The sequence below is a fragment of the Sebastes umbrosus genome, chromosome 21 (genome assembly GCF_015220745.1).
Source record: "Sebastes umbrosus isolate fSebUmb1 chromosome 21, fSebUmb1.pri, whole genome shotgun sequence".
NCBI classification, from domain to species: Eukaryota; Metazoa; Chordata; class Actinopteri; order Perciformes; family Sebastidae; genus Sebastes; species Sebastes umbrosus.
Window position 1 is genome coordinate 13,067,584 of NC_051289.1, and position 12,730 is coordinate 13,080,313.

The following is a 12,730-nucleotide window of genomic DNA, read 5'->3' on the forward strand; positions in this document are numbered from 1 at the left end:
GCGTTGTATTTATAGATGTATTCTCTTAAAACATCAGAAAACATGTTCCAGTGATATGAATTGATCTTAAAGAAAGCGATGCACCAGTACTAAGAGCACTAAGCCGTCTTACACATTCCTACCAAGAACCTCGTTATCATCTTCATATAAGATTTTCTGTCCATTGGCCACAGATGATGGAGTTAAGGATCCATTAAGGCACATTTTGCAACTTTATCTTCTCCTCTGGGGCCTTTTCCCCTCCCTTTTGAAAGCAATAATCCAGTATATAATACATCTCTCCCCGCCTCTTAAGCTCTTTGAAATTCTCCAATTATGGCTCATTATCATGGTGAGAGGAGATGATGTTAAAGGAGTAGCACCGTGAACAGAGTTTTATAGTAATGAGAGGAGATAAGAGCAGATGATAGGGGGATTTTGACACTGGGCTTCCTACGTGGCTGTAGTTTGGAACAAGCCTGTCTACTACCATGTAATTATGAATTAGGGTTGGGGCTTTCACAAAACCCCCCAAAAATGACCCACAATGCATGCAAGCACTGGCTCAGTAGATGTTTAGATCCACTTCGTTAGCGTCCCTGGCTGCTACAGATTCAGCCATGTATTGTGAATGAAGCGTCTCCCTGCCTACTGCATCATGCTGTCACACGGGGCGTCCTGTGTGGCTGTAAAACCCCCCTCTCCCAGAGGCATCTCGTACACCGAGCGCCGGAGTGAGCGATGAGCGCACGCATGCACCAGTGCACCTGGTAATGCATCGCCACAAAGATCAAGAAAGGTCCCGTCTGAGGGCTTCATTCAACGCTGCAGTGCTTTGGGAGGAAATAGGCTGCACTGGTGGCTGATTTACAGAATCAACACAAAGGGGATTGGCTTTCTATGCCACTTTTTTTCTTGCTCTCTCCATATCCCCATCCCCTACTCCCACCTTCTCTCCCTCTCTCTCTCTCTCTCTCTCTCTCTTTCCCTGTGCCTTTTTCTCCATCTTAGAAGCGCTGGTCCACACAGTAAAACAATCCCTGAATATTTTTAGCAGTATTTCTAGCTCTGTGAAAAGTAGATTTTTTTTCTGTGTGCTACACTTCTCCAGCTCTCCTGAGCTCCAGACAGAGGCAGCGAAAGTGGAGGGATGGAGCCGTATTTAAATGGTTAAACGCAGTATGTGCATATGGAAGTGGATGGTTCTAACGCAGTCGCTTGGTTGGTCCACCACTTTAGTAACAGTTGGACAGATTGCCGTTAAATTTAGTACAGACGTTCATGATCCCCAGATGATGAATATTAACGACGATGATAGTCCCCTGACTTCTCCTCCAGCGCCACCATATGGTTGACATTTAAGCCTTTTAAGTGACATGTCTCAACAACTATTGGAGGGATTGGCATGAAATTTGGACATTCATGTCCCCCCCCAGAATGTATTGAGATCCCTAAACTTTTATCTAGCACCATCATCAGCTCAAAATGTGTCCAATACTTGATTACTAAATACTTGCAAAACTAATGACATTTCCATCAGCCAAAGGATCCGTCCTTTCCACGCTTCACATTCCTTGTCTACGTAAGCAGCCGTGCAATGCATTCTGGTAGCGTAGCGTTGCGTTTTGAGAGATGGACCGTCACGTTGCCCACTCCTCATTTGCATAAAGTTGAGGTCTAGGCTATTTTATGCAAATCAGGGGCGTCCAGCGCTACTCGCTGCCTCTGGAAACCCCATAGAAACTGTTAAACTTACCATTGTCGATCTAAAATGAAGACAGATTCAGCAACTGCATGACTTATTTCTAGGGATGCACTGATACTGGATTGGATATCGGGCCGATACTGACTCAAATAGGCGGATCAGATATCGGTGACAATTGGGCCAATCTTTTCAATTCAATTTTATTTTCATATACCATATACATTATGTACTGTCATTTTAAATCCTGTTTAAGTTTTGACCAGTTGCTGGTGTACGATTTATTATTTTAATTATAAATAACAATTAAAAAAATGCATATCTATGTATTCATTAGTCACGTTTTGTTTTACAAAGTTAGGAAAGCAATGTTTAAGTCAAGCTTGATCTTGCCTTAGACGTAAAAGAATGATCTCAGTTACTTCCACACAGTGAGGCATACAGCTTATTAATTAAACACTGGTATAGCCATGTTGGTTCCGGTTTGAAAAACTGGGAGCAGCCGCCCACGAGGGAAAGTGTTCGTCCAATCAACGAGGTGATCCCTTGCGTCCAAAAACGCCCATCTGGACAAGTACCATAAGAGACTCAGCATTGTAAATATTACTTGCTAAACATCAGCATGTTAGCATTGTCATTGTCAGCATGTTAGCAAGCTGACATTCGCATATAACTGTAAGCACTCCTGTGCTCAAGTACAGCCTCACAGAGCTGCTATAGCTGTAGACTCTTAGGCTGCATTCACACCAAATCAGGCATGGCAGCGATTAGCGCAGGGTTTGTCTGGCGGTGTGGGGGTGTCACTTAAATTGCCCATTTGAGTGACACATTGGCCCATTGATCACCAGTTACGTGATCTGCCACCGCAGCTTTGACGTCGGGTGTTGCTTTCAAAAGTTGATTCTGTTTCAAATCTTTGCTGCATTTTTTTGTCCCGTCATCCTCTCTATAGTCCCCCACCACCACAGCAGCCCAAACTTGCTATACCCACATTCAAATGAATGAGAGCACTGGCGTTTTTTGGCCCAAGGCGTGATTTGGTTTGAAAGCAGCCTTAAGTCTTCTTGATACGAACGAGAAGAAAGATGGAGAGGGAAGAAGAAGAGGAGAGGAGATGAGGAATAGGTCTCATCACAAGTGATTCACTTTGCTCGGACTCTCGCGCCTCGGGCTGGGAATGCACCCAAATCTCTTTCCGTGTGTGTGTGTGTGAAGCCATGTGTCTAAGGGAGAGACTAAAACATGCACAGTTACACAAACAGAGAAAGAGATGAGAGGCTTGTGGAATTCACGGCTCAGAAATTCCCACAGTTGATGCTTTGCTTTGTGTCAGTTATATATGTATGAATGGTCCGCCCGAGGACAAAAAATACATACTGTATCCTCACAGGAATAAAAAAAAAAAAAGAATCAGCTCATCTTATATAAAATATTAAGATACTATCTTTGAGAGGGATAAGAAATTACAGATGGAAAATATCTGCAAACTTTCAATATCCTTAGCCTCTTCTCCCCTTTCTCTTCTTGTTTTATTCCCTTGCTTTTAAAAATCTCTCTGAGCAGAGAATATCAGAAAATAGAGGGGGGATTTACTATATGTAATGTTATGGAGCAAAGAAATCTGTATCTCACATATGTCGTGTGCTTTATTAAGTCTGGTCTTTTAACCTTAAACAGTCAGGCTTTACTATACGGGCACTGAGCCCAGCTAATTCATTCCCAACAGTCTGGCAAAGGGCCCACAGTTAGCGCACAATGGACTACAATAATGTAATGGGCCTTATCTCCCAGGCAGAGTGAACACAGAGAAGACTGTTGAACAAAATGGCCTGTAAACGCGGGTGATATTCAATTAAATGTAATCTTCTCTGTTTTTTTCCCCCATTCTCGATCAATCTCCTGGTAAAGTGATTTCGATGCTTTTGATCGCACTGACTGGAAATGCAGTTTCGAGGGGAGAGGCACTTGAACGGCGGATACATAGTGTGAGCGTCAGGTCGCATTTATTCACACAGTGCTTTTAGTAATGCATTACATACTACACTATACCGCAGCAGTCGCCGTGCTGCGGTGAGCCGACACTGAGGATGATTTCTTATACTTCTTAAAAAGAGCTTTTTGTAATCAGCGGAAAATACTGTCATTATTTATCTATCCCTTAAGATCGCCCGCATTTTCTGTTTCACTTCGCCATCCGTTATACGCTAAGCCTCTAACTGCTATTGCACTTTCAGCGAAGTCGGTGCAAGATGGCAATTAAGCCTTTTGCTGGCGCTGCTGCTGCTGCTGCTCCTGGCTGTGTTCATTCAAAGTAATGTGCTGCTGCCACTCTCTCCTTCCTCTTTTAGATCACTGAGCTCCATAACATCAAGAACATTACCCGGATGCCGCGGGAGACTAAAAAGCATGCTGTGGCGATCATCTTCTGTGACGACACATCCAAGACGTTCGCCTGTGAATCAGGTAAGTGCCTTATCCACCCCCCAAATTCAAATTAGTCTTTTTTAGCTACAGTAAAGCAGGGGAGATAGGAAAGTACTAGTGTTTGTTTTCATTTTTTATTTTTTGCATGAGGGGTTGGTTTGTGAAAAGTTTGTCAAGAAGCGGAGGAAGATTCAACTTCAGTGAGAGGCAGAGAGGTGAAAGAGGTGGTGGAGAATCGGGAGTTTAGCCAAGTGATGCTCATTTGCCGCTATATTAAGAAGTGGGAGGATCTGTTCCGAAATATTGATTTTCATACTGCAGGTATGAAAAAACTATATTGGGCATCATTCGCAGTGTGTTGCAACCCAATTATGGACTGTAACAATGGAGATTGCCTCTAATACGTGGACAGGAAGCCAAAAGAGGCACATGGACGGTTGGTTGGAGATTCAACAGTCTGTGCTTTAGGTGCAATTAAATGGAGCTATAGAAGAAGCCAGGGGCTGGATATATATATATATAAGGTGGATGCACTTTAATGTTGCTATACCGCTAAACAGGCGAGGATCTCCATCTTAACTCCAACCTCATGGATGCGTGTGCACACGTGTGCAGCAGTAAACCTCAGGGGAGATATTGAACTTGAGCGGTGAACTCTCTCTTGCCTTTACTCTATTTCCCATGATCACTTCTCCCCCTGTCTCTCTCTCTCTCTCTTGGCTCATTTCCATGCCTATCCTTCCCCCCTCTCACACCACCATATGGATGTCTCCATCACCCTGTGACCATGACCTCCCATAGTCCTTCACTTCCTGGAACCCCCCTTACATATACATCCCTCACTCCCCACTACCTTGTGTGGGCATATATACACATATACAGTATGAAGAAATACATATATGAAAAGGAAATCGCCATCCACTTTAGTAGTGAATAGGTCTTTTTATGAGATTACAGTAAAAAGGTACAAATATCCCAGAGCTGAATTGATTGCCAGGTCCAGCTGGGTCAGGTTACCTACATTGGATGCTAATTTGGCACACAACCTTCCCACTACTGCGCGATGTCAATGAGAGTTTGGATCTGAAAACCGTACCTGGCAGGTGTAAAGCAAATCTCAAACTTATTTGAAGCTAGGAAGTGTTCACTGTTTTTGAAAAAAGAGTAAATTAGGCCTCATGATGATCTCCTGATATTTAATTTTTAAAAATAACCCTTTGATGCCTCCATCCATCCAGGCAGTGTTTAGTGTGCTGAACAAAAGACGGCGACAGATCTTACATTTTGTGACAGATGTGTGTTTTGTGTGCATCCGTCAAATATGCGCCATAAAGAGATAAAGAGAGAGAGTGTGACCTGCAGATTGATTAATGCGTCAACTCTTCGTATTCCACAAATAATATTATTTTCATCTGAAATCAGGAAAGACAAAGGATCTTCTGATTCGATTCTCACACATTCTCTCACTCCAACCTCATCCTGTTTTTTTTCTAACAACAAAAAAAAAAACGCTTCTCCATCTTATTCCATCACACACCTACACCTCCGCACGCACAAAGACATCCTCCTACCGGATTTCTTCATGCATGGCACATAGACTCTCTTGCTGATGAAGTGTTTGTTTAGCCGATTTTCCACTCAGTGGCCTTAAAAAGTGTGGGAGTTTAGAGGCACTCAGAGGCCATGGTAACTCTGAATGAGAAGAAGCTGAATCTGGGGAGGCATGAGCAAAGGAGCTATGTGTGTGTGTGCATCTGTATTTCTGCTTTCTGTTGTGTGTGAATGAAGTGCTTCAGGCAGCGGCAGACCTTTCCTTCACCCTGCAAAAGTTGTGTAGATCTGTCCCATTGGACACTACAGCTGATCTGACGAACGGGCTGTCAGCTGTCATCACACGAGCTAGTTTCCAGTGTCTTACACCAGCACGCATTGATTTGATTAATAGACACAGAAACAAAATGCGGTTCCAGCACCTCCAAATGTGTCTCTGTACACGTCGCTGGCCATAGTTACATATCCCAGAATTCAACGGGGCCTGGAGTTAAGGAGCTTCAGAAAGATAACCAACTCCGGCATTTGCCTCATTTCATACCTCAGTAACTCTCACCCAAAGCTCACATAAGACAATTGGAAAATCTTCTCCATTGTAAACACTGTTTTTTTCCCCCTGATTTAACAGGAAGATGAATTTGGTATTCACAAACAACAGATTGCCACACAGACTTCTAGATTTGATTCATGGAATCATTTGTCTCCATTTAGTCTCCAATTAAAAAATTACAATGAATGCCCTCCCCCCTTTAGGTGCCAGCTGTCACATGTTGTAGATATAACTCCCTACAGTACACAGAACTCAGCTCCTAAAAACCAAGACTGCTGCTTTGAATATTTAATTTATTACAAAATACAGTGAACCATTAAAGGAATAGTTCCACATTGCTGTATTTGCTTTCTTGCTGAGAGTTTGATAAGAAGATCGATACCACGCTCATGTCTACATGTACGTAGATATGCAGCTACTGCCAACAGCCCCTACTCCCCCTTTTTTATACCCCCGCGACAATATAGTCGGGGGTATATAGCACTCAGCATGTCCTTCCGTCCTTCCGTCCTTCCGTCCGCGTGTCACACTTTAGTTTCCGGAGCAGAACTCAGAAACTATTTAACTTAGGAACTTCAAATTTGGTATGATGGTTGACAGTGTAGTGTAGTTGTGCCTTTTGGGGGTTAGAAGTCCAGCATGCCCAAAATTTCTAACATTTTTGAAAAACAAACCAGACCGGACAATACTGTGGTAGCGACCTTTCAATCACAAGGTAGCCACGCCTTAAATCATACCCTGCTTTATGGTCTATTTGACTCTAAATTGGGCCATAATGTACTAAATGAACATCATGCTTTATTGAAGAAGACTTGAAACTAGCGATTGAGACCATAAACTCATGTTTATAATGTTTACTGAGGTAATAAATCAAGTGAGTAGTAGGCTCTTTTTCTCAGACTTCTATACAATTAGACTTCTTTTTGCAACCAGAGGAGTCGCCCCCTGCTGGCTGTTAGAAAGAATGCAGGTTTAAGGCACTTCCGCATTGGCTTCCCTTTTCAAAACCGGAGGTTTCCCTCTGGTTTGCCTCCCGTTTCCTGTCTTTGTGCTAAGCTAAACTAACAGCTGCAGGCGCTAGCTTCATATATAACGTTTTGTACGTACACGAGAGTGGTATCAATTTTGTCATGTAACTTTCAACAAGTAAGCAAACAAGTCTGCTTATTCCTTTAAGCAGCTCATTCCGGTGAAATATTCTTTTTCTTTTTCATGCATACATTTCCTTTGCAATTAACAAGCTACAGCTTCAATTTAGGAAAATAGCTTATTGATTGTCTGAATAGATGATCACCAGTTCCAGTTGTGACTGTGGCCATATTCTTCCAGCAGAGCTACTTATATTGTACAGCCTTGGAAGTGAGTATTGGCAAAGGAGGGGGGGAGAAAGCTAGCTTTCATCTGTCGTTGGCTGAGGCCGAACCCACCCCTTCTTTTAATCTGCATCCAATCGATCAGATTGATTTCTCTCCCCCCTGTCATGTCCTGTACATGCAGCATTTTACTGTGAAATTCCTGGGCTGATTTATTATGTGCATGTGCATGCTTAAACAACACACTAAAAGACAGCTCAGTTGCGGTATAGTGTGATCTGTGTTTTGTTATATCTGCAGTGTTGGATATGGATGTTGTGTGTGTTTGATCTGTGCCTTAACGCCGTGCCGCTGTGTGCAGAGCTGGATGCAGAGGAGTGGTGTAAGCTGCTCTGCGTGGAGTGCCTGGGCAGCCGTCTCAACGACATCAGCCTGGGAGAGCCAGACCTGTTAGCAGCGGGGGTGCAGCGGGAGCAGAACGGTGAGTGCCCAATTAGTCCCCGCTACCACAGACGGCCATTCGGGGTCAATCTCTCACACTCGGCCTCGCCCCCGAGCAGTTAGCGGTCGCAGTGCGGGCCCCTATGTGTTAATGCAACTGAGTCCTCAGAGGGTTAGAGGAACAGAACAGCCACTGTCCAATTAGGCCTGGCTAATAAGGGCCATATTTTTGTCAATATCTGATACCCTGTAACAGTTTTTAGTTACATTAGCACACTGTTGGTTCAACTTCAGAAGTACGTTTCGGCTGTGTGTGTGTGTGTCGAAAGGAACCTGTGTGTGTGTGTGAGTTCGAGCTCACAGGTCACAGGCTGTGGTCGGGGCTCTGTTCCAGCCCTAATGAGAAGTGCTGTGCATCACTGGCTTCCCTCATAATGAAGCTTGTCACAGAGATGGATGAGATTATGGCTCCTAAAGCCATGTGAAATAAATGTGCTTCCCCACATATTCCACTCACAGGAAATGGAAATGGGAAAAGAGAAGAGAAGAGAGAGGAGACAACAGGGCTGCCGCTATCGCAGTGGAGCTCATTCTCTGTGTAATTTGTAAACTCGCGGAGGAAATTGAAAAGGCAACAGGCAAAGAAGAGCAGTTTAAAGTTGTAAAAGGGGCGAGTAATTGAAAAGAATCTGCCGTCATTTCAGCCCATTTCACTGCGGCCGTGAAGTGAAATTGCATTCTTCAACATAACGTGGTCTCATTTTTTTTTTTTTTTTTTTTTTTTAAAGCTATCAATATAGAAGTTTTTGACTGAACTGTAACAACAAATCTCCTCTCACTACTGCAGAAGTTTTGTGCTCATACAAAAAGTTGCGGCAGTGTGTTATGGAGACAGACTGATACCAGCGCCTCTCTGCTGTATGAGTGAACGAAACAAGAGGACTCGGGCCTGCGACTATGTTTCAATTAGTGGCCCTCCCCAAACAGCAGGGGCCGATAATTAGATCAGAGTTCATTTTCACTGTCCCTAAAAATACGCCACGCTATGACATTGCCATTTTCTATCCACCGCAGACACATGGCTTATTTTGAATCATTAAGCGTAATTAGTGAGAACTAATTTAGATTATGGAGAGCTCGCTCCCTCTCTGTCCTGTCTCTCTTCCTCTCTCCCGTCTGCCTCAGAGAGTTAGTTTAATGTGAACCGGCAGATTTAGCTCCTTGATCCCAGTCCAGCTCACTGGGTGGTTAGTTAGACCCACTGTAGGTAAATAAAGTGCTATTTAAAATACCATTTTTAAGGGTTTTTGAACTCTACTTCTGCCACGTCGGATAAAAAAACACAAGTGAGAGTGAGTCAGAGCTAAGTACAGTCAATTTAGTGTATTCTTACTATGTTTTATTGTAGATACTGATTGGAAAATTGCATAGAAAATAGCTGACTCTATCCAAAATGGTGAGGCACACCACACTTATTTGTTTCTGCATGCACAATGCTTATATTGTATAAGAATTCGATTTTGTGTTTCATGCTTCCAGCCTCAGAAACAAAGAAAAAACTAACTTTTCCATCCCTGCAACTCTCTTTTATCTTACATTCACATAGTGAAGTGACAATTAATCCATCACTTGATAAGAACTGATCCACTATCTTAATCAGGCTCTCTGCAACCCCTTTTAAGATGTAAAGCAACACCCCAGAATAATCAATTAAAATGGCTAGACTTTAACTTTACTTCTGGTTACTATTTTTCATTAAATAACAAAACAACATCTGATAAATTACAGCTAGAATAAGGAATCTTTAAGGAAGAGTAATCTCTACATGTTGTGTCTTGTAGACTGCAGCAATTTTCAAATTCTTACAAATTGGGATATTTGGATGCCCTTAAAAATCTGAAATGCTTTCTAGTCGTGCATAAAAGAATAGGATGAACTGATTTTGGAGGTCAAAGGTCAAGGTCACTGTGACCTCACGCACATCCCATTCTCGTGAACCTGATATCTCAGGAACGCCTTCAAATTTCTTCAAATTGGGCACAAACGTCCACTTGGACTCAGCGATGAAGGGATTAGAATTCAGTGGTCAAAAGGTCAAAGTCGCTGTAACCTCGCCATAACTCAAGAATTCATATGCTAATTATGACAATTTCACACAAATGTCTATTAGGATTGTGGTGGAATTATTTCCTCTTTATAGAATATTAAACATCAATTCACAGAGAGCATCTGTCTTTCGGATTTTTATCACAATAAGTAAGGTTCATATTTGCGAATACGGATCTCCCACATCGTCGTGCTGGGAAGAGCGAGAGACACTGAAAGAAGTTCAGATAAAGATACTTTGACAGGTGTCCTTAAACACACCGTGTTTTGTCTGTGGATTCATGACCTCATGTCTTGAGTGTCTCTTTCTGCCTCTGTCTTGTTGGGAATTAATACTTGAAGCCTCAACTTCATGACTTCTTTGCTTCTGACAAACATTGGCTGTGAACCCGAAGGTGAATTCCACGGGTTGCCCGACTTCACTTCTGACAGCATCGGCTGTGGAAGCTGAAGGTTGGATTCCACGGGAGGAAGAAAGAGACCAGCTCTTGGGAAGATATGCCAGATATAAATGAAAATGATGTCATTTTGGACAGACATGGATGTAAACTTGACTGGTTGACGGAGGCATACAACCACGAGGTGGTAATTCTGGTTTGCCATTGTTTGTGATCCATTTATCAATCAGCTTTTTAATCTTTCCAGAACGTTTCAACGTGTACCTGATGCCCACGCCGAACCTGGACATCTACGGGGAGTGCACCATGCAGATCACCCACGAAAACATCTACCTGTGGGACATTCACAACGCTCGCCTCAAACTCGTCATGTGGCCCCTCAGCTCCCTGCGCCGATACGGACGAGACTCCACCTGGTTCACTTTTGAGTCCGGAAGGTGTGTGTGCGCATGAAGATAAATGCTTGTGTGTGTGTGATTGAAATGTTAGCGGTGGGAGGGAAAAAAACAAAGTTCTGGAAATGTCATAAAAACTTCAACAAAGCAACTTTGGATATCCAAACAGCCCAGGATATCAGCATTATGCCGCAGAGCCCTTCAGGCATTGAAGTGACAGATGTCTCTGTGAATATGCGTCTTTGTTTGTGTACTGTATCTACTCACGCATGTGTGTGTGTGTGTTTGACTTCAGTGGGCTATTATATCAATGCGCCCCTCTGTAAGTGCACATTCAACCATGCATTTTCTTTTTTTTGTAAATCAGCAATCCAAGAGCGAGCGCGATCAAAGCGTGTGCACTTCTCTCTGTCTCTGTGTGTGTGTTCCTGGCGCAGGATGTGTGACACAGGAGAGGGTTTGTTCACGTTCCAGACGCGGGAGGGGGAGATGATCTACCAGCGGGTCCACTCGGCCACGCTGGCCATCGCCCAGCAGCATGAGAGGATGATGGAGGAGATGGAGAAGAGCTCCCAGGTACATTTTTACATTTTCGCTTTTGTTTATCGGATTTGCCCGCAGCAGCTCGCAATGAGGCCATCACTTTTTATTCTAGTACACTGCCAACGTTACAAAACAGCTCATAATGAGTGCAAGTGTCAGCACGCCGTTGTTCGGGGAATATAATTACTTAATGCATGCATAGTGTGCATCACTTTCATCCACCTAGAAGAATAGTTTGTACAAAGACTGCATCTGTGCATGTAAAAATATGTTTTAGTATAAAAATGCCTTGTTCCTCTATTATTTCTTCACTGTCTGTTTGATTTAGACTGATCAAACTAGCAATGTCACGGAGGTTGTTCTCAGAAGTATTTTTAGAAACTAACGAACACAAAGGCAATAAATGATTTTCACACAAGACACCCACACAAATACACATTTCTCTCAAGGTATAGCTGCCTGGTTTCTCCCCAAAGGAGCTGCCTTTGGACCAGGAGGCCTCTTGACCCCCCGACGGTCTTGGCCTGCGCTCCCTCCTTCCATCACAACACCCGTCCATCCCTTCCTTCCTCCCTCCTTCCGTCCTTCCTCCCCGCGATCATCTGTATTCTTTATTTATGTAGGCCTGCCTAGTGTTTGATGAGCCTTGACCATATGGCCATGCTCTTGGACCCCACCATTTGGGAACATTTCCAAATGCGGCATTTAACCCTCAGCTCTATAAATCACACGGATAGCCACACACAAAAAAACAGTTGCAGAATGGGTGAAACTAAAGAAAATGCAGATTTACTCAGTTCACGTCTGTAGAATATTGACGTATTTCATATATTTCCAGCAGTAGTCTGGCTCTAAGGATGGAGCCTTTAGTTTCACTGCAAATAAAAAATCCAAAAAACACATCATCCAGTGGCACGACAGCATCGCAATCCCAAATGAATCCTCATCTCGCCCGCCAAACAGCCATTCAGAGTGGAAACATGCCATTCAACCCTCGATATGAACGCTCTTTGTTTACTGACATACCCAGAGCAATCCCCCCCGTTGTGAGTGACTGACTGAGAGTGACAGGAAGTGAGAGACACTGTGAGCTTTCTCTTGTCTGTTTCAGATCCACCCCAGAGAGACGCTAACCAAGTCCATCTCCCTGCCACGCAGCGCCTACTGGCAGCACATCACGCGTCAGAACAGCGTGGGAGATCTCTACAGTTACCAAGGTGCAGGCATGAAGTATCTAATTATCATACACACGGTGTTGCTGCTATTTCTTTACCTGCTTGTGTCAGTGGGAACGTGTGGAGCACATTGGATGGAGGTGGAGGAAAGAC

At 43.5% G+C, this 12,730-nt stretch overlaps 1 protein-coding gene across 1 annotated transcript in view; it reads left to right on the forward strand.

Annotated features, from left to right (window-relative positions):
- dok6 (docking protein 6) overlaps positions 1–12,730 on the forward strand; it is a 49,043-nt gene that overhangs the window by 25,828 nt on the left and 10,485 nt on the right. Inside the window, exons 3-7 of the mRNA XM_037757076.1 lie at positions 4,030–4,144; positions 7,881–8,000; positions 10,712–10,901; positions 11,297–11,435; positions 12,514–12,619. Of these exons, the coding sequence (XP_037613004.1) occupies positions 4,030–4,144; positions 7,881–8,000; positions 10,712–10,901; positions 11,297–11,435; positions 12,514–12,619 (670 nt within the window). The remainder of the gene's footprint in view (positions 1–4,029; positions 4,145–7,880; positions 8,001–10,711; positions 10,902–11,296; positions 11,436–12,513; positions 12,620–12,730) is intronic.